The 26,529-nt window shown below is 48.5% G+C and overlaps 1 protein-coding gene across 1 annotated transcript; it reads left to right on the top strand.

Moving 5' to 3' along the window:
* The first annotated feature begins 2,597 nt into the window (after window positions 1–2,597).
* Window positions 2,598–25,188, top strand: LOC103306851 (zinc finger protein 773-like). Its single transcript, XM_065569525.1, has 10 exons — window positions 2,598–2,736; window positions 3,617–3,703; window positions 4,236–4,457; window positions 5,081–5,103; window positions 6,126–6,241; window positions 6,527–6,559; window positions 11,335–11,423; window positions 12,093–12,219; window positions 17,933–18,046; window positions 18,395–25,188. The coding sequence occupies exons 1-10, from the start codon at window positions 2,674–2,676 to the stop codon at window positions 19,828–19,830; spliced, it is 2,310 nt and encodes a 769-aa protein (XP_065425597.1). The 5' UTR covers window positions 2,598–2,673; the 3' UTR covers window positions 19,831–25,188.
* Window positions 25,189–26,529: the final 1,341 nt, after the last annotated feature.

The following is a 26,529-nucleotide window of genomic DNA, read 5'->3' as shown; positions in this document are numbered from 1 at the left end:
GAGCCGCTCCAGTAAGGCTAGCACTGCCTGGGACTCACCTGGCCCCCTGGCAGATCCCTCTGGCGGGGGGGGGGCTCTGCATGCTGCCCCCTCCCTCCCCGAGGGGGGAGGTGGAGATGGAGCAGAGGCAAGCTGGTGGGGGGCGGGGTGTGGAGCTGCCGGTGGGTTCTCAGTTTTTCCTGTGCTCCGGCAGGTTTTTTTTGTTTTTTTTGTTTTGCTCCGCTGCCTGCTTGTTTTTTTTTTTCTCCGTTCCCCCCCCCCCCCCCCGCGTCCCGATATTTGACCTCTGTCATCTGGTCACCCTAGTAACCCCTCCTGTTTTACGCTGGCTGAGAGTCGCTCCAGGCTAGAGAGGGGGGTGGCATTATTCCCTCTGGGAATGGAGGCCCGGGGGTCCAGAGCGAAGGGACTCCCTGAGGGGGCCCACGGCGAGAGACGGATGTGCTAAGGCTCAGAGAGGTGCGGCTCCAGGAGGTGCAGGAGCCTGACCCAGAGAGAGAGTGGACCCCCGAGAAGGGCTGTCGCACTGAAGGGGGCACCCCCACGGACCGCATGGGGCCAAGAGTGGGCACGATCTGTGAGTCCGTGACATTAGGCTTGTCAGGGTTTGCTGTAAATCAATAGATGGCCGTAAATGGGGACTTCAGCTGGCGGACTGAAATGAATGAAAAACAGAACCATTGGTAACAGGCAGCCAGCACACAGCCTTCCCCACCCCTCGCCCCGCCCACCCCCGATTCATTTCCAGCAGCTGTGAAAATAAAAAGTGAAAAAGAGAAAGAAAATAAAAATCTTAAAAATAACCATGGATATTAATTGTCACCATTAGAAGAAAATCACTGAATTCTGCCGAGTGCAGTTATAAATAGGGTGACCAGACAGCAACTGTGAAAAATTGGGACAGGGAGTGTGGGGTAATAGGAGCCTATATAAGACACAGCCCCAAATATCGGGACTGTCCCTATAAAATCGGGACCTCTGGTCACCCTAGTTAGAAACCCATCTCTGAAGACAGCCCTGCATCACCAAAGCAAGAGCGTGTACATATCTGCTGTGAGAGGCAGGTTTGCTGAGAAGTGTTTTGAAAAGAAGGGGGGGGAATGGGGCTGACTTTCTTATGGAGATGCGTACACTACGTATTATGGCCACATTGCAGAGTCGTGGGTCTCAACCTTTCTAGACAGCCGGGCCGCGTTCAGGTCTTACGTACCCCCACGTCTCACCTCGCTTAAAAACAGCTTGCTTGCAAAGTCAGACATAAAAACCACAAGAGTGTCACCGCACGCGATTACTGAGAAATCACTGACTTTCTCGTCTTGATCATACAAGTATAAAATAAATCCATTGGAATATAAATATTGTACTTCCATTTTGCAGTGGGTCTCAAACTTTTGTCCTGGTGACCCCTTTCACATAGCAAGCCTCTGAGTGTGACCCCCCCTTATAAATGAAAAACACTTTTTAATATATTTAACACTATTATAAATGCTGGAGGCAAAGTGGGTGTTCGGGGTGTAGGCTGACAGCTCGTGACCCCCCCATGTAATAGCCTCATGACCCCCTGAGGGGTCCCGACCCCAGTTTGAGAACCCTGGCGTATAGTCCAGGGGTCGGCAACCTTTCAGAGGTGGTGTGCCGAGTCTTCATTGATTCACTCTAATTTAAGGTTTCACGTGCCAGTCATACATTTTAACGTTTTCAGAAGGTCTCTTTCTATAAGTCTATAATATATAACGAAACTATTCTTGTATGTAAAGCAAATAAGGTTTTTAAAATGTTTAAGAAGCTTCATTTAAAATTAAATAAAAAGGCAAAGCCCCCCCGGGACCGGTGGCCAGGACCCGGGCACTGTGAGTGCCACTGAAAATCAGCTCGCGTGCGGCGTTCGGCACGTGTCCCATAGGTTGCCGACCCTGGTCTAGTATATAGACCGGTATAAACAAGTCATTGTATGAAATTTTACTTTGCTAGCGCTGTTTATGCAGCCTGTTGGAAAACAAGGTAAATGTACCCCCGCCCCGGGAAGACCTCTGTGTATCCCCTGGGGGGTACTGGCACCCCGTCTGAGAACCCCTGTTGTAGATGCCTTAGGGTGAGTTTCACAAAGCTACTTGCGCGGCTAAGTCCCAGCATTGTGTAAGCAGGGGGACGGTCCCGCTCTTCTGGGCGACTTTCCTGGCTTCTGAACTACCCTGGGTGGACGTGGCTAGTGAAAGGATCTGAGCCTTTACCTGGAGGCTACCTGCTAGGGGCACGTCCGCCCTCAAGTGCAACCAGAAAAGCCCGATCGGATCGGAGGTCTCTTCCCCAGCTGTAGCTCTGGCTTAGGGTGACCAGACACCCCGATTTTATAGGGACAGTCCGGATATTTGGGGCTTTTTCTTACACAGGCGCCTATTACCCCCCATCCACCGTCCAGGGTTTTTTCACACTCGCTGGCTGGTCCCCGGCTCTGGCTTCCCATCTGCGCTGCCCCCAGCCGGGCACCAAATTGTAACATCCCTCCAGTGGGTCCCTGCCCCTCTCCCTGCCTGGGCTGGCGGTCTCCTGCCTCCCATTCCCCGCGTGTCCCAACCCCCCTGCGTGGGGCCCGGGGGCCGGGCCAGACCCGGGAGGAGCCGCCCCTTCCTGCCCCCCCCCCGCCCGGCCCCTTTGTGTGTTTGCAGCGGGGCCATGGCCGGGGCCGGGGGTGCCGCGCGGGGGCTGCTCCGGCCCTGCAGCCCGCGGGGCAGCGCGGTGGGTCCGGGGGCGGCGTGGGGCGGACACGCGAGGAGGGGCCCGGAGCGAGGGGAGGGGGCAGCCGGAGGGCTGGTGCTGGCAGTCGTGGGGCGGCTCGGAGCTGGGGTTTGGGGAGTATCGGGGGGGAGATCGGGGACTTTGGGGGGTGTCAGTGGGGGGCAGAGCTGGGGGTTTGGGGGTGTCGGGGGGCAGATCGGGGAGTTTGAGGGGTGTCAGTGGAGTGGCAGAGCTGGGAGTTTGGGGGGTGTCAGTGGTGGGCAGAGCTGTGGGTTTGGGGGTGTCAGTGGGGGGGCAGAACTGGGGGTTCGGGGGGTGTCAGTGGGAGAAGGGGAAGTTTTGGGGTGTCAGGGGGCAGAGCTGGGGGTTTGGGGGTGTCAGTGGGGGGAAAAGGGGGGGTTTGGAATGTCAGTAGGGGGGCAGAGCGGGAGTTCGGGTGTGTAAGTGGGGGCAGAGCTGGGAGTGGGGGGTGTCTGGGGGGGCAGAGTTGGGAGTTTGGGGTGTCAGTGGCGGGGGCAGAGCTGGGGGTTTGGGGGGTATTTGATTTGTAGGGGTGGGTCCATGTTCAGATCTGGGTGTGGGGGCGTTGCAGAGGGGAAGTTGGGGGCAGTGTCTGAAGCTGGTTGCTTGGGAGGTGGGTGGGCGCAGGGGACATTGGGGGCTGCAGGGTTGGGCTGCACCCCGGTCACTTCTCCACGGGGTCCTGTGTTTTCCCTGGGAAACCTGGGCCCCTTTTTATTTCCCCCTCTCAAATCTCCCTTGTTGAGGCTGAAGAAGACCTGGGGTGAAAGTCTGAGTCCCAGGGACTCTGTCGGGCATCTGCAGAGCGGGACGGGAGCCCTTTGCAGCAGCGTGTAACCCCCTCCCCCGCTTCTTCCAGGAGCCCCCACCAGAGCACCCGGCCCTTCTGCCAGACGACGGAGAAGCCGCCAAAGCCGAGGTGCAGCGGCAAAGCGAGGAGCTGCTGGTAGGTGCCCAGGGCCCCCTGCCCCTCAGGTTCGCCTGGGATCCCAGAGCCCCAAGTGACGGTGAATGCAGGGCCCGGCCTGCCCGCCTCAGCCGGGGACCCATCCCCACGGGAGCCCCGGGAGAGGCAGGGTCAGGCATGGGGGTGACATGATGCCCTTAGGGGGCAGGAGGCTGCTGGGCAGGAGAGGGTCAGTCTGTGTGAGCCCAGACCCCCTGCCCATGGGCTGGCTGCACGTCACAGCGACCGGGGATCCTTTCTAGCGCCTGGGGGGAAGGAGATGAAATGTGGGCTGCAGAGATGGAGGGTTTGGCCCAGGGCAATCTGATGAGGTTTTGGGGAGAACAGTCTCCCCCTGTGAGCGATGTACAGCTCACCCCTGCCCTGATCCGTCCTCCCTTCCTGGGGTAAATAAACTTCCCATCCCCCAGTGCAAGAGGTCCCGTGCTCTGGTAAATAACTCCCCCACTCGCCGGGAGGTGCATTTCTGGTTCTCCCCCGGTACCGACCCGCCCTCTCCCTGTGGCTGCAGAAACAGACGGCAGCCGAGAGGTGGAAGATCGTCTGGGAGTGGCAGGAGCTGCAAGGGTTTCTGGAGGAGCAGGAACAGCGGCTGCTGGCCCGGCTGGAGGAGCTCGGGAGAGCCATTGTCCAGAGAAGGGATGAGGGCGTCTGCAGCCTGTCCCGGGAGATTTCCCTGCTCAGGGAGAGGGGAGGAGACGAGGGGCAGCGGCCGCCGAGCCAGTCCCTGCAGGTCAGACTGTCCTTGCAATGATCCTACACAGCGTTTCTATGCGAGCGTCTCAGCCCCGGACCCCAAAGCACTTTACAGAGCGGGGCCAGGGGCATTATCCCTATGGGACAACGGGGGGAAGTGGGGCAAAGCCCTGACCAAGGTCACACAGTGAGTCTGTGGCAGCGCCAGGGATGGGACCCAGGCGTCCTGGATGCTGCAACCCCAAGACCTTCTCTCCTGCCTTGGAAATGTCTGTCTGCATTTGCACCTGGAGGGTGAAATCCCTTCCCCGATGCAGAGGTCCCAAGCCAGGCTTAAGGCCCCGCTCCCACCAGGTTAATGGGTTACCGGCGTCAGGGGGCTCTCAGCCCTGGGGGGAATTTTACTCTCAAGGCAGAGGAACATTTTCTTCCTGTAGAGTACATGGGCAGGAACTTTCTCCCAGCCAGGACCCCTAGGGCTGCTGAAAACAAACAGCCCTGCTGGGGGCACGGGGGCGGCAACTGCTCTCTGAACATGAACCTGAGAGTCTGAAATGCCCCAAACGCCCGCGACTCCGATGGTGGCCACCTTGCCGAGCAGGAGGCCTCCCCAGCCTGCAACGCCCCCCCTGACGGCCTCTCCTTTCTCTCCCTCTGCAGGGTGCTGGGAGCCCTCGGAGCAGGTGAGTCCCCAGCTCTATTTCACTCCCCCTCATGCTCAGTGACGCTTGGAAACTGCACTGAATATTGCATTTCCCCCGCCCTTGCAATGTGACACGCCGGCTCGGTGCCTAGGATCACGTCTCCCTGTCTCTCTGGCCGCTAACGAGGTCCCACCAGGGCTGTCCGACATATGGCCCATGGGCCAGACCCGGCCTGTCTGTTGTATTTTTGTGGCAGCATCGCGTAGTCACGGTGTGCAGAATCTCAGCTTTCCATTTTTTTTGTTTAAAGTAAGTTTCTATCCCTCCTGGTTACAAAGAAACCCTCCCAAATGCAGAGGGGAACTGTTGTCTTTCTAAAAAGAACGAGGCGTCCTTGTGGCACCTTAGAAACTAACACATTTATTGGGGCATAAGCTTTTGTGGGCTACAGCCCACTTCATCAGATGCATGCAGTGGAAGATACAGTAGGAAGCATGCACTGCATGCATCTGATGAAGTGGGCTGTAGTCCACGAAAGCTTATGCCCGAATAAATTTGTTAGTCTCTAAGGTGCCACAAGGACGCCTCGTTCTTTTTGCTGATACACACTTACGCGGCTGCTACTCTGAAACCCGTTGTCGTTCTGTGTCTGCCAGCGGCCGGAAGCCGTGTTTCAGACGGGTGTGACCTCCTCTGTCCTCCGTTCATCTCATTGGAGGGTCAGCTGAAATAACGATGCTTTAATGTCAACATTCAATATGCCATGGCTGGTCACTGGGGGAACGGGGCGGGGGTGGGAGTCAAGCCCTGGAGGGGTGGGAAAAGGGAGTTCCCGTAGGGAGGGAAGAACAGAGGAGAGACACAAAGACAGTGAAGAGCGAGAAATGGAGAAAGGAGGGTGGGAAAGGGAAGGGAAGGAAAGGTAGAAATAGCAGGTGCAGGAGGGGACTATTTTCCCACACTGAGTGATACCGATCGTGACAATCAAGGACTTAATAAAGAACAGTAACTAATTGTTGGTGTGGGGATCAGGCCCATTTCCACCCTCCTCCTTTCCCCAGCAGGGAGGACGGGGCGTTTCTGAAGCCGGAGCCGGGGTTTGCGGAGCTGGAGAAGAGACTTGTCAATTTCTCTCTGCAAAGCGCCCACCTTCAGGAGGTGCTGCTGGGATTCAAAGGTGAGTTGGAGTCTGGGGGTGGCGTCTCCTCTGGTGAGAGCAACCCTGGCCCTGGGGAGGAGTCAGGGACTCTAGTGATGTCACTGACCCCGGGCTCCATCTCACAGCCCAGCTCAGCGAGTCGCCCTTCCCCATGGAGTAGCCCTGTGGGGCTGGCTCTGTCTGCAGCGGCTGCGTTATCAGCCTCTGATCTCTGTTACCATCTCGTAGTTAACAGCAGCTACATCAATAACCAATGGGAACCTCCCCTGAATTCTCACCTCTCCCGTCCTCTCCTTCCCCTAGAGACGCTGCGACTGGAGCTGGGGAGCGACACAGGTACGTGTCTGCCTCTGACGGGCCGTGGGGAGGTTTCAGACCCATAACCATGTTAGTGACAGGGGGGCACTGCCTCCAGCCCCGACGTGCAGCTGGAAATGGTGGAACAATGTGAAGCTGGGTGACCCCCATGGCTGACTCACTCCTGCTGTGATGTCAGATGGGGATTCAGAGCGAATCCAGATCGTGTGTGTGTGTGTGTTCGTTCCCTTAGGGGCAGCAAGGAACAGTCACCTGAAAGGTATGAGATAAGGTGAGACAAGGATGAACTGTCCATCTGCTGAGCATCCCGGCAGCTTTTAATGAGTGACTGAAGATGGCCACGGGGGGGGGGGGGGGGGGTGGCAGCGAAGTCTTAGGTGAAGCCCAGCTGTGTCCTGTATCGACTGACCTCGAATGCAAAATGGGGCTGCGACCGTGTGTGCAGACGGGCTATGAATGGGAAGAGAGCACTGTGCTGTACATGGTCTAATTTTGAATGAGAAGGGAGCTGCTATCGTTATGTCTGTGTTTCTCACACTTTTCCCAGTGGTGATCTGTTGTATTGATTTTTCAATGCTTAAAAGGTTAAATGTGTTTATAAACTTTTGTACTGTTTAATATTAAAACAAAGAAGGTTTTCTTTCTTTCTTTCTTTCTTTCTTTCTTTCTTTCTTTCTTTCTTTCTTTCTTTCTTTCTTTCTTTCTTTCTTTCACAGAGGCTTTGCTTTTAGTTTTCTGTTGGTAAACTCTTAAAAAGCATTTATTTTAGCTGAAAATGTCATGATTGAGCGTGAGTTAATATTTTCACTTGTCACGCTGTTTAGTGCACTGTTTGTTTGGCAAGTGTGTTCGTTTTTTTTATTGTTTAGACAATTTGGTTTATTTGCATGTGTGTTTTTTTCCTCTATTTTTTAAATAAATGGTTCATTTATTTTTTTTGAACAAATTGAGTTAGTTTAAAATGTCTGCTTTGTTTTCTTTTAGCGTTTTAGAATTTATTGTTATGACAGGTATGAAGATAAAACAAGCAACTACTCCTTTGAATTTGTACATAATATGAAAGTTGACCCATTCGTTTTTATAACTGATTTTAAGGCTAACAATACAGCAACCATTTCAGGATACTGGCTGGTGACAGAAATTAGTTAAATTTTAGAGATTTAGAAATATATATATTTTTATATTTGCACCAGAATGCTGGCTCTTGTTTTGAAGGAAGGAAGGAATAGCATATTTATATATGCAAAGGGAAAATTGACACAAACATTTACTTTATAAGATTGTTATTGCAACTTTTGTGGACAAATAATGATGACTTTTTCGTTAATTATTTTCTCAAGATTAGTGTCCTGACATTGATGTAGTTGGGTTAATTTTTTTGCTTTTAAGAATGTTTATTTTTAACACTTATTTTTTACTTTTTATTTTATTGCTGGAATTTAAGAGGTTACATTGGCACTTGACACTTTACTTGTTTTTTATTTGTTTAGATTTTTGGTTTAGATTATAGGTTTAGATTTTTTTTGTTTTGTTTAGATTTTGAAAGAATGGTGGTTGGCTTGAATAATGACATCTTAATTAATGATGTCATTGAAATGTCGTAGACCTTAAATTGTTACTAGTACTTTTTATAGTTTGAGGGGTGTTTTAACAGTACTTAATTGTTTGTTTACATAAGCAGCAACTTGGGGTTTTGAGTTTATTTTTTGTGTTCTATCCATGCAATTTTTAAGTTCATTTTTTTGCCTTTTTGAGGGTAAATTAAGCAAAGGGTTTGAGTTAATCTTGTTTTTAATTGTTGTATGGCCTGATTTTTGTGCAGGTCCCCAGTCCCAATCCTGACGTACTTGTAGTAATTTAGGGAGAGGTCTGGTAATTTTTTGCATATGCTGGGATGAATTCCCTGCAGGAACTGTAGATCCCCAGAAAACTACAGATTTCTCACACATTGGAGTGGGGGTTTACATTAATTAGAGTTTGCACTTTATGTACTTGGGGGTCTTAGACCCTAAGCAAATTTTAAAGCCAGAATACCTCACCCTTTTTTGGATCATTGACTTTTCCCCCAGCACTTTTACATGTTTTAGCAGATATTTGTTGGTTTTTACATGCTTTTTTAAGGTTGAACTAAACATTAAAACAGTATTTACATAAGTAGTTATGCCTTTTTCTCTCTCTCTTTTTCACACACACAATTCAGCCTGGTTTTGGAAAACAATTACTTTTGAATTTTTTTAAAATTCTTTTTGTAAGAGTGAACTATTAGCAATTTTGTTAAGTTTTTCACTTGTGAGAAATTGTGGGCCGCCTTTGGGAGAGGATTTTTTTGATTGTTGAACTGGTATTGTATGAAAATTAAACAGGATTTCATTGTTGTTTTTTTTAATCTAACATTAATTTTTGCTGTTTAATTAGCAAGGCCTGGGGAGATTTTTTGAATAAGTCAAACTGAAAGTAAAGTTCAAGATAACAGCCTCTCTAATAAAATTTTCAGGGTTTAGTTTTGGGATTATACCAATTGTGGTGACTGATGGGACAAAGTTTTGTCATTTCCATGTGGAAGAAAACACTGTATCAATTAAATTTTGCAGGACGTTTACAGTGGATTATGCCCTACAACAAAAGCATTGCCCTCCTTAGAATTTAAGAGATGGACATTTTAAACTAATATTTAGCTAATTGCCTGGAAATTTTGAGTGTTCTGGAAATACCTCCTCGGGCAGTGGTTCCCAAACTTTAACAACCTGTGAACCCCTTTCACTAAAATGTCAAGTCTCACAAACCCCCTCCTAAAAATGAATATTTCCAGGGATTTTCTCCTTTACCTGAGTATAGCTTATAAAAGCAGTGATCTTGGAACTATAAAATTTGTTGTTATGACATGCTTATTACACACTATTTATTATTAATTATTATTTATAATTACAGTATTTTTATTCCAAGATCTCACGTTTGTAGCTTGTATCCCTTTGAATAAGCCTGTTATAAGACAAGGCTCCTAGGTTTCATCAAGGAGTATCAGATGTGAAACAGCACGAAGGGATTTAAGAAGCCAACTCATAGAATCATAGAATTCTTCTGCTCTACTCTGCGCTGATTAGGCCTCAACTGGAGCAATGTGTCCAGTTCTGGCCGCCACGTTTTTGGAAAGATGTGGACAAATTGGAGAGAGTCCAGAGAAGAGCAACAAAAATGATTAAAGGTCTAGAAAACATGACCTATGAGGGAAGATTGAAATAACTGGATTTGTTTAGTCTGGAAAAGAGAAGCCTGAGAGGGGACATGATCACAATTTTCAAGTACATAAAAGGTTGTTATAAGGAGGAGGGAGAAAAATTGTTCTTCTTAACCTCTGAGGATGGGACAAGAAGCAATGGGCTTAAATTGCAGAAAGGGAGGTTTAGGTCCGACATTAGGAAAAACTTCCTAACTGTCAGTGTGGTTAAGCACTGGAATAAATTGCCTAGGGAGGTTGTGGAATCTCCATCATTGGGGATTTTTAAGAGCAGGCTGGACAAACACCTGTCAGAGATGGTCTAGATAATACTTCGTCCTGCCTTGAGTGCAGGGGACTGGACTAGACGACCTCTCGAGGTCCCTTCCAGTTCTTTGATTTTATGATTTACAGAGCGCAATCATAGGCCTCCTCAGGTTTCTTTTTGCTAGAGAAAAGAAGCCCAGATCTTCCAGTCTCCTCTCATAAGACAGGCTCTCCATTCCCCTGCTCATCCTCATAGCCCTTCTCTGCCCATGTTCCAGTTTAAATTCATCTTTCTTGAACGTGGGTGACCTGCCTTGTGTAAAGGCATTTCAAAGGAGGTCTTACCAGTGCCTTGTGTAGAGCCTTTCATGCTTCTCTGTCTCTCCTGGAAATAGAAACATTTGTCTTTTGCACAACTGCATCACACTGGTGGCTCGTGGTCACTCTGTGATCAACCAACACACCCAGGTCTCTTTCCTTCTCTGTCACTTCCAACTCATGAGCCTGGCCCAGCATGTAGCAGAAATTCTTACGATTAGACACTATGTGCATGACCTTGCCCTTTGTACTATTGAATTTCATCCCGTTTCTGGATGAAATTCCAGTCTTCGAGGCCATCCAGATCTGCATAATGTTCTGATCCGCCTCTGTTTTGACGATGACTCCCAACTTAGCATCACTGGCAAATTTCATATCATTTACTGCATCAGCACCGGGCAGACTTTAAAACAAACAAAAGGAAGTGTTTCTTCACACAACTCACAGTCAACCTGTGGAACTCCTTGCCAGGGGATGTTGTGAAGGCCAAGACTATAGCAGGGTTCAAAAAAGAACTAGATACATTCATGGTGGATAGGTCCATCAATGGCTATTAGCCAGGACAGGGAGGAATGCAAAACCATGCTCTGAAGTGTCTCTAGCCTGTTTGCCAGAAGCTGGGAATGGGCGATGTGGGATGATTCCCTGTTCTGTTCATTCCCTCTGGGGCACCTGGCATTGGCCACTGTTGGCAGACAGGATATTGGGCTAGATGGACCTTTGGTCTGACCCAGTCTGGCTGTTCTCGTCCTATACCTGCCTATGCCTATACCTGCCCTGCACTCCAGGAGAAATGTGCTGCCCTCAGGGACCATGTCAGGGTTGTAAAAGGTCTCAGTGGGTTTAGCCCTGGTGGGAAGGGTTGGGTATGTTCTGTAATAAAATAATAGAATGACTGATTATTTTCCCAGGGAAAGTGCTAGGGGGAATCAAGATGTGACATGAACTAAGGTGCCTTCTGAACTCTCACCTGTTCTCCCTCTCACCCCGACAGGCTGTAGAATAACACCCACGTTTAGTGCCAGATTGTCTCATCCTCCCAGGAGAAGGGGAAGGGAAATGGCTGCGGAAGAGGAGGCTCAGGTAGGGACCACAAGGGAGTTGTTGGTGTTTTCCTGCTGGAGGGAGAGGGACAGCAAACACAGAGGTGTTTGGGGCTTCTGCGGGGTTCAGTCTGGAGGTGGGGTAGGAAGTCCACAGGCTGGAGAAAGGGAGGGGATCAGGGGGTGACAAACCTGCTGGGACTTGTTTTACTTGGGGACTAGAATATAGGAACAGACCCCCGGGGGTTATGGTGGAGATTCCTTATTTGTGGAACAGAAAACAACCCCCTGACCCGGGGCCGGGAAAAACAATCAGATTCTCAGTGCTGGAGCACGAACCTAGTACGCGGAGATAAGAAGGAGGCACCAATGAGACACCCCATCCCCTCCCATCCAGCTGCTGGCAATGGGGAGGGTGTTCTGATTCCTACTAGGGAGCTGTCCCTGGTTCCTGCTGGGGGCTCCATCTCCTGTATCAGCCTATGGCTAGTAGGTGTATGATGAATGTGAGGGCCCCTGTCCCCTCTCTCTGCTGGGAGGGGTGAAGGGCTCTCGCTTTCTCCCCTCACCCTGATGCCTCCTGGCTGCTCTGAAGAGGGTGGGACTCTGGGTCTCCCAGAGCTTCTAATTAATTGGCCTTGCTGCCTCACGAAGAGTGGGGCTGTGAGTGGGGCAGCAGGTACTGAGTGGGGGGCTCTTGCTCTTTCAGGGGCTGGTGACCTTCGAGGAGGTGGCTGTGTATTTCACTGAGGAAGAGTGGGCTCTGCTGGACTCCACTCAGAGAGCCCTCTATGGAGACGTCATGCAGGAGAATTACGAGAATGTGACCTCGCTGGGTAAGGATTCCCATCCTCTCAGTTCTTAGAAGGGGAAATGCAGAGTTAAGGTTCACGTCACCTCACAATGTAACCTTAACTCTGCCCTGTTTCAGCATCACCCCGACATGCCAGTGACACACACACCAGCTTTCTGCCCTCCCCTGCTACACAACACTGCGGGAACAGAGCCCAGGAGCAGAACAGCACAAATTCTAACATCATCTTTCTACTAAGGCAAAACTTGGGTTTAGCTCCATCCTTGCAAACAGAAGCTGCTTATGCTCAAACACGGAGCCTACTTCTCACAAACCATCTCCGACTTGTAAAATGTTACCCTCTCTTTACCGTCGCCCCGAGAATTCCTTCTGCCTCGTCGCCTTCACGTACCCCTTACTGAGCCCTGGAGACCCCTAGCGTGTATCCCACCAGAGCGCTGATAAGAACGCACCCTTCTGCACCTTTAGTGACACAGCCTACAACACTGAGCACTGACATGGGGCAGACTCGGTCCCTCAGGGGTCACCTGCACTCTCTGCATACCACAGTCACAGCTCTGCCAGGCTGCTCCAACTGCTCCCTCCACCATCCGATTACAGCTACAGCTGACCCAGGGGCACAGCCGGAGGGCATGCGGATAAATGCTGGGATTCCCATCTCTGGAACACAACACAAACAGTAGCATGTTCCCTTAGTCCTTCCTCAGATTGATTATAGAGTCATAGGTTTTATGGCAAGAAGGGATTATAAATTCATCTAGTCTGACCTCATGTGTAAGAAGCCAAAGAATCTCATCCAATTACTGTGGGATTGAGCTGAATAGCTTGTGCCGGACTGAATCATCCTCCAGAAAGTCATCAAGTCTTGACATGAAGATTTGGAGTGATGGAGAATCGGCCACTTCCTGTGGTGGTGTGTTCACCTTTGGAACGGGGGCCACAGCAGGAGCTTTGCCGTGGCAATCCCGGTCACCCTTAAAGGTTGGGAATCCCACAAAACACCTCCTATTATCACTTTTCCACTTCTCCTTACTCTGGTGCTAGAAAACACAGTACGACATCAGTGACAAGAACTTTCATCCAAGTCCGGACACAAAAGAGTCCTTGTCTCTGCATAAAAGATAAAGGACTCAGTTCCTAAACAGCAGGGCCTGCGGACCCCAGTTTGAGAGATGCTGCACTGACATAAGAACGTAAGAGCGGCCAGACTGGGTCAGACCAAAGGTCCATCTAGCCCAGCGTCCTGTCTTCTGACAATGGCCAATGCCAGGTGTCCCAGAGGGAATGAACAAAACAGGTAATGATCAAGTGATCCATCCCCTGTCACCCATTCCCAGCTTCTGGAAAACAGAGACTAGGGACACCATTCCTGCCCATCCTGCTAATAGCCATTGATGGATCTATCCTCCATGGACTTATCTAGTTCTTTTTTGAACCCTGTTATAGTCTTGGCCTTCACAACATCCTCTGGCAAGGAGTTCCACAGGTTGACTGTGCGCAGTGTGAAGAAATACTTCCTTTTGTTTGTTTTAAACCTGCCACTTATTCATTTCATTTGGTGAAATTCTAGTTCTTGTGTTATGAGAAGGAGTAAATAACACTTCCTTATCTACTTTCTCTACATCAGTCATGATTTTATACACCTCAATCCTATCCCCCCTTAGCTGTGGGTCAGCATCCCCACCAGCTGATGCTGAGTTGACTAAAGCCACAACAAAGTTTTCTTGCCTCAGTTAAACTCCTGACGTGGTGACCCAAACAGACAAGAGTTCAATTGTGGGCAACAAAAGCAGAAAACGGCCCTGTAGCCTTTGCACTCCAGTTCCCACCCAGGGCAGATCAGCTCTGGACTATATGGCATGGCCTTAATTCACTCTGCACAGGAGTTGGCTTATCTAGAGATGCGATGACAAGTGAGGCGACGTCACAGTCCCCAGTGGCTGGGAGTGTGGCTGAGAGACTCAAAATACGAAGAATCTGACCTGTGATGTCAGCCAGCTCCAGGGCTGTGGGCTGGGGGGCAGAGTTAAGGTTTCATAGTAGGGATAGCGTGAACTTGAACTCTTCATTTTCTGGGTTTCAGAGATTTAAATGTAGCCACCTTGCATCTGGGAGGGCGCGTGCAGAACTGGGCAACTTGAACTCTGCATTAAAGTTGTTTATGATCATTTAATTTCTGTGTTTTAAACAAATGAACTTCCTCCTACCGCCACTATAACTGGGTCTACACTAGAGATTTTGCTGCCATATCTGTGTTCGTTGGGGATGTGATTTTTTCCGCAGCCCTAACGAACCGAGCTATGATCACAAAACTTTTAAGTACAGAGCAGGCCAGAGTCTGCATTTTAGAGCAATTTAAAACATTTCTCTTAACTCCAAACTGTTGGTATCATGGAACTCCTGCAGAATGAAAGACCAATGCACAACCCACGTGGTCTGAAAGCGATCAGTGGCTGGACTCCAACTCCAATGAATGGGCGTCGCTTAGGTGGAACGGCCACAGTATGTCCTCTTAAAACCAGCTACTGTGGCAGCACATTGATGGAAAACCTCTGGCTGTTAACAGCTGTAATCCACGTGCATTTCAGTCTCTTCGACTCCTCCGTTTGGCTCGCGCCGATCTGAATTTCCAAACTCCACAGCTTTTAACTTTGTCAATGTTGCTTCCCCTGCAAAAGGCAGTGGCTGCTGGGTATTAGATGAGCTAAATATCCAGAGACTCAGATCAATTGGTGGTATCAATTAGAAGTATCGTTTGAGCCTCAGGGGAGTGCAAGAGCATGTTGTAAGAACAAGGTGATTTGTAATCAGCTTCTTGGGTGGGGGGTGCTGTGTCTCAGGAAACTCTTGATGAAATAACCCCTTTTTTGGGACCACTCACCCTGCCCTGAAACCCTGCGACAAGCACCAACTTTCAGCGCAATCTGAGTACGAATATGGATGTTAGCGCCATTATAATAGACAACCTTAAAACAGGAAAGCCATGCAGAATCTTAACGATAGCACAGCTGACGCACCCCTCTAATAACTTCGCAAATGCATGGAGGATCTAGCGGTCAGGTTCTTATTCAAGAGTCCTTGGGAGGAAGGAGTCCAGGGAGCAGTGGGAGAAGATGACGGGGAGCTGGTGCTTGTAAGGGTGCCACAAAGCGGGGAGGTCTGAGAGCAGTGGCAGGAAGGGAAGGGCTGTGCGGAGGATTAGGACAAGAGGGAATCAGAGAGGGTTGGGTCCAGTGGAAGGAAGAGGAAGGTGGGAGTCAGGGACAGGAGGTCCTGGGAAGCAGTAATGGGGTGGATTGGGGGAGTGAGAGACCGGGAATGGGGGGAAAGGGGTGGAGGGCCCAGCAGTGGTGAGGGTGGGGAAGGATTGGGTTATTTGGGAGTGAAAAAGACTGGGGCAGTGGGAGGAGAAGGAAGGGGTTGCAGTGGGGAAGGCCTGGTAGGGGTGGGAAGGGAAAGTTTGAGGGAAGCAGAGATTTAGAGCATTTTGCTGAGACTGTTTTTGCCAAAGTCTGTAACGACTTCGCCCTAGGCAAAGCTGAGAACCAGCCCTCTGTCCCCCTCCTCCTTGGCCTGTCAGCCACCTCTGACCCCACCGACCATGCTGTTCTTGTTGAAATCTTGTTTTCTCTTGTCCCCTGATTTTCTTCCTACCTCTCTAATCTCTCCTTCATCATGTCCTCTGGAGGGTCCCCTTCATCCCCACTCTGGCTTGCTGGGTGTGTTCCTTCTCCTCTTCTCCCTTCTACACCTTAGCTCTGGGCAATCTCCTCCACAAACACAAATTCTACTACCAGCTCCATGCCGATGACTCACAGATCGACCTCTCTGCTCCCGACCCCTCTCCTTCGGTCCATGTCTCTGTGACATCTCCTTGCGGGTGTCTTAACCATCAACTCCGGCTGAACGGATAAAAAGACTAAAACAGAGATCTTAAAATGTTCCCCACGCAATCCTGACACTCCTGTCTCTATCCCTGCAGACAGCACCAGCATCCTTGTCACTCAGGCCCCTAAACAGGGAAACATCTCTGACATGGATGTCCCTATAGGTCCTCCCATCCAGGCTCTGTCTACATCTTGCATTTTCATTCTGCATACGGTTCCTAAGGATCTCTTGCCCAGGCTCACCTCTCCTGTTTCAAATACTGCAGCGTCCTTTCCACTGAACTTGACAAATGCCGTCTTGCCCTGCTCATGTTCATTCAGAAGGAAACCGCTGCAAAGCTGCCTCGTTCCCCTCAAACACCGAGGAGGAAAGGGTGAAAGAATTGGGGATGTTTTGTTTTTAGAAAAGAAGACTGAGGGGAGACCGGATAAACATTTTCCAATGTGTTCAGAGTCATTTTAAAGACGATGGGGATCAGTAGTTTTCCATGTCCACCAGGGTGGGACAAGAAGTAGGCTTGATCTGCAGCAAGGGCATTTAGGTTCGATACTAGGGAAAGTTTTCCAACTATGAAAATAAATAAATATTGGAATAGGTTACCAACAGGAGTTGTAGAATTCCTGTCATTGGAGGTTTTTAAAAACAGGTTAGACAAACATCTGTAAGGGATGGTCTAGGTGTATTTTATCTTGCCTGAGTTTGGGGGTGGAGTGGATTAGATGCCATCCTGAGGTCTTTTCCAGCTGTACATTTCTATACTTTTTATGATTCATTATCCTAGCCCTTCACATTGACCATGTCTCCCTGCAGAGAATATGGGCATTTCTGAAGGTTGGTTTTTTTTAATGAAAAATATGCATGACTAAATTTCCCCTCTCACTTTCCTTTGTGGCCCAGTGGATGTGAAGGAGTGAATTCCTCTTCTGGGACAGGGAATGTAGTGGCTGTTGGCGTAACATAGGCCTGTCTGGGTTGGCATGGATACACTGTTAAGAACTGTCCACATATGAATGGAGTCCCCTGGAGCGACATTGGAAAACTGAATGACTGGCTATTAACTTGTAATGTGTGGGAGCCAACGTGGGAACACACCACGATTGCTACATGGGACAAAGGGAGGAGGCCTTGAACAGACTGAGACAGGGAGACAGAGATGAAATTGAGCAGCTTTGGAAAACCTGAGCAGATGATTCCGACAACACGAACTCTGAGTGAAGTTTTGCTTTACCAGATTGACGTAAGGCTGTTTAAATCCTGTGCCTAGTAAACGTCGGCTTGTTTTGGAACGGCCGTCTTGCATTGCTGCAAATACCGACCGATTGCATCACTCCTCCAGAGCGAGCGTCTCCATAGGGATCGGCCCCATGGGTGCTCCGGGCCTGGAGCACCCACAGGGAAAAATAAGCTTGACAAAGCCCTGGCTGGAATGATTTAGTTGGGGTTGGTCCTGCTTTGAAATAATAATAATGGGGCGGCACCAAGTAGTGGAGAGGAGGGTGTTGGAGAGGTGGGAAGGGGAACCCTAGAACCACAGGGCTAGAAGGGACCACAAGGGTCATCTTGTCTACCCCTCCCGCCCCCCCACCAAGATGCAGGATTTCTTGTGTCTAAACCACCCCAGAGACACAGCTGTCCAGCCTGATTGTCTGGCTGTGTGTGTTCACAGCAGAAATGGGGATAGTTAAACCCCTCATTAAGCAGAGTGTCCTACACATCTGAGCACCTGGGAGGTGGCCCCAGCATATTACTGCTTTAAAATGGTCTGGAGTTAAAAGAATAGAATGTTTTATTGTGATGAATGTCCCATGAACTCCCCTGATCTCACTTGTTTTCTTTTCTCCAAGCAGAGTTTCCAGTTCCCAAATCTGATGTGATCTCCCAGTTGGAAGGAGAGGTAAAGCCAGGGGTCCCAGATGTCCAGGGCTCAGAGGAAAGAGAGATTTGGAGGGATGCCCACACAGGTGAGGAATCATGAAACCAGTTCAAAAGTTGGGAGTGCCTCAAGGAAACAGCTGGGATTCCCTACAAGGACCTTGTGAACTCTCTGAGTTCAGGACTGCTCCAAGCAGCTGTCATAGCTTCCTGGCAAATATCGCTCATGGCTTCCTACCCATCCTGTTTGACCCTGGCAGTAGCTCCTGTCTTGACCTCCCCTCCCATGGGCTGTAGAAGTAGATTTTCCCTGTGTGGGAAAGAGTTTGGTGGGATTCGGATCCTGATTTTTTTTTCTGTCTCTCTAGCACTTATTTTGGTTTGCCCTCGCCTTTTCCATCCCTGTTTCTGAGGTTTCTCTCTCTCTTTCTCAGCAGGTAATGGGATGTTGAATGAGAACGAGGAGCAGAAACCTCAGCAGGAAGATGCTAAGCAAGTGGGACCATACGTGGGGTTATCACAAAGCTCCAAAGGGGATGTGTCCATGAGTCATGAGCAGGGAACAGCCTGTGAGAGTGAGCACAGGCCAGAGAGAGAGCAGGGAAACCAGACAGGAGAGAACATGAGTATATCCATTGATTACTGGGAAACTCCCAAGGACCAGAAGGAAACCACAGTCCAGAAGAGAAACCCTACAGGAGAGAGAAACAACATATGCACTGAGTGTGGGAAACGTTTCAGTAGCCGCTCACACCTTAGAGAACACCAGAGAATTCACACAGCGAAGAGATCCTATGAGTGCGGGAAAACCTTCCCACTGAGCTCACGGCTCATTGCACCTCAGAGGCTCCACACAGGAGAGAGACCCTCTGAATGCTGTGAGTGCGGGAAAACCTTCACTCGGAGTTCGTCCCTTATTGCACATCAGAGGATCCACACAGGAGAGAGACCCTATGAATGCAGTGAGTGCGGGAAAAACTTCAGTAGCCGCTCAGGCCTTTTTGACCATAAGAGAAGCCACAGTGGGGAGAGACCCTATGAATGCTGGGAGTGCGGGAAAACGTTCGCTCGGCGCTCACACCTGATTACACATCGGAGAATCCACACAGGAGAGCGCCCCTATGAATGCCACGAGTGCGGGAAAACCTTCTCTCAGCTCTCAGTCCTTATTAGACATAAGAGAACCCACACGGGAGAGCGTCCCTATGAATGCTGCGAGTGTGGGAAAAGCTTCACTCAGAGCTCATCCCTTATCACACATCAGAGAATCCATACGGGAGAGAGACCCTACGAATGCCACGAGTGCAGGAAAAGCTTCACTCGAATCTCTGCTCTTGTTACACATCAAAGCACGCATGTGGGAGAGCACCCCCTTATGAGTGCGGGAAATGCTTCACTCGGAGCTCAACCCTTATTAGCCATGAGGGAGTCCACACAGGAGAGAGACCCTACGAATGCTGGCAAACCTTCACTCGCTGCTCACACCTTATTACACAGAGAATCCACATGGGAGAGCGACCTTATGAATGCTGCGAGTGTGGGAAAAGCTTCAGTCCGAGTTCATCCCTTATTATCCGACATCAGAGAATCCACACAGGGGCGTGATCCTATGACTGCTGTGAGTGTGGGAAAACCTTCACTTGGCTTATTGCACATCGGAGAATCCATGCAGGTGTGTGCCCCTATCAATGCTGCTAGTGCTAGTGCAGGGGAAGTGTCGCTCAGTGCTCAGCCCTTCCTGCACGTCGGAGGATCCACACAGGAGAGAGACCCCAAAGATGCTTCTTGGGAGAAAAGCTTCCGTCAGCCCTCAGCCCTTATTTACCATCCGAGAATGCCCCAGGGAGATCAACGTTACAAAAACCTTGTCTAGAGCTAACAAAACATTGTTTTCTTTAATACTTTTGCTGATTCCCACATCGTGGCCTGTCAGGTTGTTTGAATCATTTGCCTCACCGTGGTCTCTCAAATCTATCAGTGAGTTGCCCTCTTGTGCCTTTTAAAGCTTGCCATTCTTTGGGGTGAGTCCTCTTGCTCTATCAACTCCTTTGTCTTATGAATCATGGGAGTGTGTCCCTCTCCTACCAGGACAGTCCCACAGCCCCAGGTTGGGGCGTTAAGGCTGACAGCAGTGAACTCCACTGACATAAAATCTACCCGATATTGCCAGGTAAAAACACAACTATTCTTTCAGTAAAAACATAGTCTGTGTATAATGGCTGCGATTATCTAGCACACTTCCTCGTGGCCTGATCTAACCTCGATCAGTTCTCCTAGTCTAAACAATCCTGGAGCATCACATTTACACAAAAACAACGAGGAGTCCAGTGGCACCTTAAAGACGAACAGATTTATTTGGGCATCAGCTTTCGTGGGTAAAAAAAAAACCCACTTCTTCAGATGCATCTGGCCGCAGGGTGCTTTGGGAAGGGTTTGCAGTGTCTCATGGAGCAGGCACATTTATACTATTCCTCTCACTGCAAAGTAATTGTTACAGTCATCTAATTCCCTCTTCGTGGACAGATTGTCTCATTCCCAGTTGTTCTCACGTTGCCTTGGGTTGTGCTGAATGCGGGGAGGGGGTGTATTGCTTTTCTTCTTTAAAATATATTTAAATATAACAGAGAACAGGAGCAGGAAAGGAAGTGATGTTTCAGCCTCTGTGACACAAGAAAGAGAGGTGGTGAGACCGCCTTCCCCAACACCCCAGAAGTGTTTCCTTCTTTCTGAGCCATGTTGAGTTTTTCACATTCTACCCGGCCACCTCCCGAAGTGGCACGCCATGCAGCGGTCTCAGCTCTCTGTCCTTGGCAATTGCCCGTTGCTTCTAAATTTGGGGTTGTCTACATTTAAAACACTGATGTAGCTCCTCAGTGAAGACACAACCTGCACCAATGGGAGGGCTTCTCCCATCAGCGTATACCTCCCTTAGGGTAAGTCTACACTAGTAGGTTTCTGTGCCACGAGTTACACCCCTTTTATTAAAGCGCTGGAATTAAAGCGCCATGGCGTGTCCACACTGTGCTCCTTGTGGCGCTGGAGTGCAGCCACATTAGCAGCTCTTGCAATGGCACAGACAGCAGTGCATTGTGGTCGCTGTCCCAGGGTGCTTTGGGAAGGCTTTGCAGTGCCTCGTGGGGCAGGCACAGCATCACATAAGGCAGGTTTCCCAATCCCATTGTTCCATGGGCATCCTACTACATTGACTGAAGGGTGGGGAAGAGTGTGTGACAGGGAGTGTGTGTGTGTGCATGGAGGGGGGGAGAGAGACAGTGTGTTTGCGGGGAACAGAGTGTATGTCAGCATGCTGTCTTGTAAGTTCAGACAGCAGCAGGAAGCAACCAGTCCTGAATCATAGAATATCAGGGTTGGAATGGACCTCAGGAGGTCATCTAGTCCAATCCCCTGCTCAAAGCAGGACCAATCCCCAACTAAATCATCCCAGCCAGGGCTTTGTCAGGCCGGGCCTTAAACACCTCTAAGGAAGGAGATTCCACCACCTCCCTAGGGAACCCATTCCAGTGCTTCACCACCCTCCTAGTGAAATAGTGTTTCCTAATATCCAACCTAAACCTCCCCCACTGTAACTTGAGACCATTGCTCCTTGTTCTGTCATCTGCTACCATGGAAAACAGTCTAGATCCATCCTCTTTGGAACCACCTTTTAGGTAGTTGAAAGCAGCTATCAAATCCCCCCTCATTCTTCTCTTCTGCAGACTAGACAATCCCAGTTCCCTGAGGGAGAGGGAGACCCCGACATCAGCCCCCGCCTCCCTCCCTGAGCTCTCTGCACAGCAATCTCTCTCTCTCTGTCTCTCACACTCACACACACACACATGCCTCTGTGTTCAACAGCACGATCATTCCACATTAGTGGTTTGCTTTATGTCCCAGAGCAGATCAGCACAGCACGCCAAGGCTGTCAGAAAAGGCACTTTGAAAGAAGAGGGGCGCATGTCTCCAGGGGCAGCCGAGTTCAAAACAATGAGCAGAGTGCTCACTCGAGGCCTTACGGGACAGCTCCGGAGGCCAATGACAGCGCAGAAACCAGTCACGTGTCTACCCTGGCAATAGAGCGCTGGACCTTTTCTCAAATAGCCTGACGACCCTCGTTGAGGTGGGGGGTTTTGCAGCGCTGTTGCTGAGGAGTTTCTGCGCACAAAGTGGCTTGGCAGTGTGTGCATGTCTGCAGTTTGAGCGCAGAAAGCTGCTTTCCTGCGCAGAAACTTGCCCATGTAGTCAAGCCCTAAGAGGTGAGCGCTAGGTTGACAGGAAAATTCTTCTATTGACCTACTGCTATCTACACTGGGGGTTAGGTTGGTTTAACTGCTTCGCTCAAGGGTGTGGATTTTCCACACCCCTGAGTGATGGAGTTATACTGACCTAATTTCCTACCGTAGACCAGACCTTGGGCTCATTAAAGCTGGAGATGAAAGTGTCACAGACCTGGGAGATGAATTTGAATGGATCCCAAACTCTGTGATTATTCAGAGTATAAGCCCCAGTGTCTATCTATTGGCAAAGCCACTTCTAGGCTTTTTACTGCTGAGTTGGTATTGTTTGCAGACGGGAAGGTTGGGTGTTTTTCTCCACTACGATGCTGCTAACTTTTGTAAATAAGATGATTCAAGAAGTGCTGAGAGACGTAGTTTTGAATGGATCAGAGGAGAATGCTATGGGAGAATCTCTTCTCCTGATCATTGTATATGAAACTGAAAGTGTCTTATACTTCTCTGTGATGTGGGTTTTTCTCTTTTTTTCTGAAGTCTATTTGCTCCCATAATTGGCTATTAGTTTTGTTTGACTGAATGAAGCTCAGATTTATTAGGGTCTTTAACCAATAACCATTTACTAAAATAATCATTTCTTATGTTGCTTTTGCTTTTCTCCCGCACCTCCACGATGATTTGGAGGAAACTCAAGTGCCGTTCAGTCAACAGGAGAGACTACGGCATGCTATTGGGCATGCTACCGAGGAAATCTCCATTCTGAAATGGTGAATAGCTGCACACCCCAAATTGTACAACTAACAAAAGTAAACTGCATATGATTACACAGTTGTTCAGTTCTTTGGGTCTCAGATTCCCCAAGGAGAGAATTCCTCAGTCAGTGATTTGGAACTTGGCAAAATACCCTTGTATTTGATTCCCAAAGTAGTTATGGTCTAGGTCCTTCAAGAGTTTACTCCTTAATATATCTCCGAGCTAATCCTATGATATGGATAAAGATGTCCCTATCTGTGTAGATGTGGAGGATGTAGAAATCACATTTTTTCTGAACACATCTTTTGTAGATGCTGCAAATGTGTATAAAATGAAATCAGTGTTGAATGTGAGATAACTGCAGAACGTCTATTTTTGAATAGATCCCTCACTTTCGGTGGTTTCCAGGGATTCAGATCCAGGCCTGTTTCTAGTCCCGAATTCAGACCTGTGCCACCATATTAAAGAAAGAAATTGGGCCTGTTTGGGGAATATTCCTCATGGCTACTGAAAAGTGCCTGGTTTGATAAAGGAGTTTACTTCAGCGAAGTGTACATTTTCCCTCAAGAAGGCCAAGGATTTGGCAACAACTCCAGTCTTATTAGCAGGTACACCGTGGATGGTTTTCACCCCCGAGAAGGACACCAGGCTGATATAGGCCCTGATAAAACTGTTTTTTATAACACAGCTCCCTAGTTCAGTGGAATTTATTGTGGTCCCAAAGGATGCTATGATTAAACTGGAAACATTGGAAAAAATAACCCCAACTATACATACAACATGATGGGGGCTAATTTAGCTACAAGAAGTCAGGAAAATGATCTTGGAGTCATCGTGGATAATTCTCTGAAGATGTCCACGCAGTGTGCAGAGGTGGTCAAAAAAGCAAACAGGATCTTAGGAATCATTAAAAAGGGGATAGAGAATAAGACTGAGAATATATTATTGCCCTTATATAAATCCATGGGACGCCCACATCTCGACTACTGCGTACAGATGTGTCTCCTCATCTCAAAAAAGATATACTAGCACTAGAAAAGGTTCAGAAAAGGGCAACTAAAATGATTAGGGGTTTGGAACGGGTCCCATATGAGGAGAGATTAAAGAGGCTAGGACTCTTCAGCTTGGAAAAGAGGAGACTAAGGGGGTATATGATAGAGGTATATAAAATCATGAGTGATGTGGAGAAAGTGGATAAGAAAAAGTTATTTACTTATTCTCATAATACAAGAACTAGGGATCACCAAATGAAATTAATAGGCAGCAGGTTTAAAACAAATACAAGGAAGTTCTTCACACAGCGCACAGTCAACTTGTGGAACTCCTTGCCTGAGGAGGTTGTGAAGGCTAGGACTATAACAGGGTTTAAAAAAGAACAGGATAAATTCATGGAGGTTAAGTCCATTAATGGCTATTAGCCAGGATGGGTAAGGAATGGTGTCCCTAGCCTCTGTTTGTCAGAGGGTGGAGATGGATGGCAGGAGAGAGATCACTTGATCATTACCTGTTAGGTTCACTCCTCTGGGGCACCTGGTATTGGCCACTGTCGGCAGACAGGATACTGGGCTAGATGGACCTTTGGTTTGACCTGGTACGGCCGTTCTTATGTAATTATCCTTTACCATTTGTATCCAAAGTTTCATGAGGCTTAGAGAGAAGTGGTGCCTTTGATACAAAGGAACTGGATTTGACATAATTCGCAGCCATCTTGTGCACTTAGAAGCAAGAACACCACATAGGAATAATTTGGCCTTGCTTAGGCAGACAGAACAAAACCAGCTGCAAACTGCAGTTTTACGAAGTAAAAATAATAAAGTGAAAGGACAAATTCAGAAGAAGGGGGGAAAATGTAAAAAACTGACCTTGAATCTGGTTGTCTGTGTTGGTAAGTTCTTTTGCTAAAGCTGCTTTGCAGTTAAGGAGAATAATGAATTGTTGCTAGAAAAATTGGTAGCTTATTAGGGGCTATTATAAGTTATGGCTTTGTCAAAAGAAAATGTATAGCAAGTTTAGTTAGAAAGTGTGCATTGAAGCAGTCCAAGGTGCTTTCCTTTGGGCAAGGATCTGGCACCTAAAGTGCTCAGCAACTGGACAGAAGGAGGGCTCCTGGAAGGCTGGTTGTGGATTCCTCAAGAGCATTTCAAACGTTCGGTAAATATAAATGTTTTGACTGCTCTAACTCTACTGCTACAGCATAGATATATATGTGTGTGTGCTTCAAACCTAATAAAAAGCAGTTTTAAATAAAAGCACTTTTGTTTGTGCCGATCATTTTATCAAATGGAGGAGCTGTGTCCCCGTTGATTTATTTCTGACATCACCTGAAGAAAAACCGTTAAGTTACCATTGCTTTGGGTTCTGAAAAACCTGGGTAACAGATTTGGCAAACCAGTTGCCAGGAGTGATGGAGGGGAGGGAGCGATTGGTACAAACGGTTTATTTGTTTGCTGTGCAAGAAGGGAGTTGCAACCTGTAATTTCCCCCATTTCAGAGTCCACAAGTCAATGTATGGATACATTCCAGTACTGGGAGTCAGGGCCCAGGTCCGGTAGCCTGGTTGAGTAAGAAATTATGTCAGGAGGAAAGGGAACATCTGGAAAGAAAGAACAGCTGGAAATGATTTTGGGAAACAGCTTGACTGGTTTTGTACAGGAACATGGTAATGGTCTTTTGGAAGCCTGGAAGCTTTTCCGGCCCCAAGACATTCCTGCAACACTGTAAGCAGATGTTAGTTGTCATAAATATAAGGGGAAGGGTAGCAACTTTTATGTATGCAGTAGCATAAAATCCCTCCTTGGCAGCTGTACTGAATCACTTTACCTGTACGGGGTTAAGCAGTTCAAATAACCTAGTTGGCACCTGACCAGAAGGACCAATGAGGAAAGAAGATACTTCCAAATCTGGGGGTGGGGGGAGGATTTGGTGTTTTGTTCCCTCTCCGGATGGAGGGAGAAGCCAAGCAGGTACAATATCTCCTGAAAATATACCTGGAATAATCCATCTAAAACCACAGAAATTGTAAGTAGGGCAAAGAAATGCATTAGGTTATCTTTTGTTTTGGCTTGTGAATTTTCTTACGCTACAGAGGTAGTTTTATTCCTGTTTTTTGTAACTGTGAAGCTGAGCCCGGGGGGGAGGGAGAGGAATCCTCTGTGTTTTAAATGTTTTTATTACCCTGTAAAGTTACCTTCCAACCTGATTTTGCAGGTGTGTGATTCTTTTATATTTTTTCTTTATAAATAAAGTTGTTCTTTTAAGAACCTGGTTGATTTCAATGTCCTGAAGACAAAGGGTCTGGTCTGAGCTCACATTGCTAAGGCAATTGGTTGGTATATTATTCTCAAGCCTCCCCAGGAAAGGGGGTGAATGGGATTGGGGGGATATTTGGGGGAAGATAGGGCTCCAAGTGATCCTTCCCTGAATTTTTGTGTAAATCACTTGGTGGTGGCAGCAATACCATCCAAGGAAAAGGAAAGGAATTTGTGCCTTGGGGAAGTTTTAACCTAAGCTGGTGGAATATAAGCTCAGGGGGTCTTTCATGCAGGTCCCCACATCTGTACCCCAGAGTTCAGAGTGGGGGGTGGAACCCT

Source organism: Chrysemys picta, chromosome 16 (genome assembly GCF_011386835.1).
Source record: "Chrysemys picta bellii isolate R12L10 chromosome 16, ASM1138683v2, whole genome shotgun sequence".
NCBI lineage: Eukaryota > Metazoa > Chordata > Testudines > Emydidae > Chrysemys > Chrysemys picta.
This window is presented reverse-complemented; position numbering and strand designations above follow the sequence as displayed.

Bases quoted from the DNA above. Each gene is read 5' to 3' on its own strand.
- LOC103306851 (XM_065569525.1), top strand. From the start codon at position 2,674: ATGGCCGGGGCCGGGGGTGCCGCGCGGGGGCTGCTCCGGCCCTGCAGC. The intron at 6,242-6,526 runs GTGAGTTGGAGT...TCCTTCCCCTAG, and splicing joins GGTGCTGCTGGGATTCAAAG to AGACGCTGCGACTGGAGCTG. The intron at 12,220-17,932 runs GTAAGGATTCCC...TTCTCCAAGCAG, and splicing joins CGAGAATGTGACCTCGCTGG to AGTTTCCAGTTCCCAAATCT.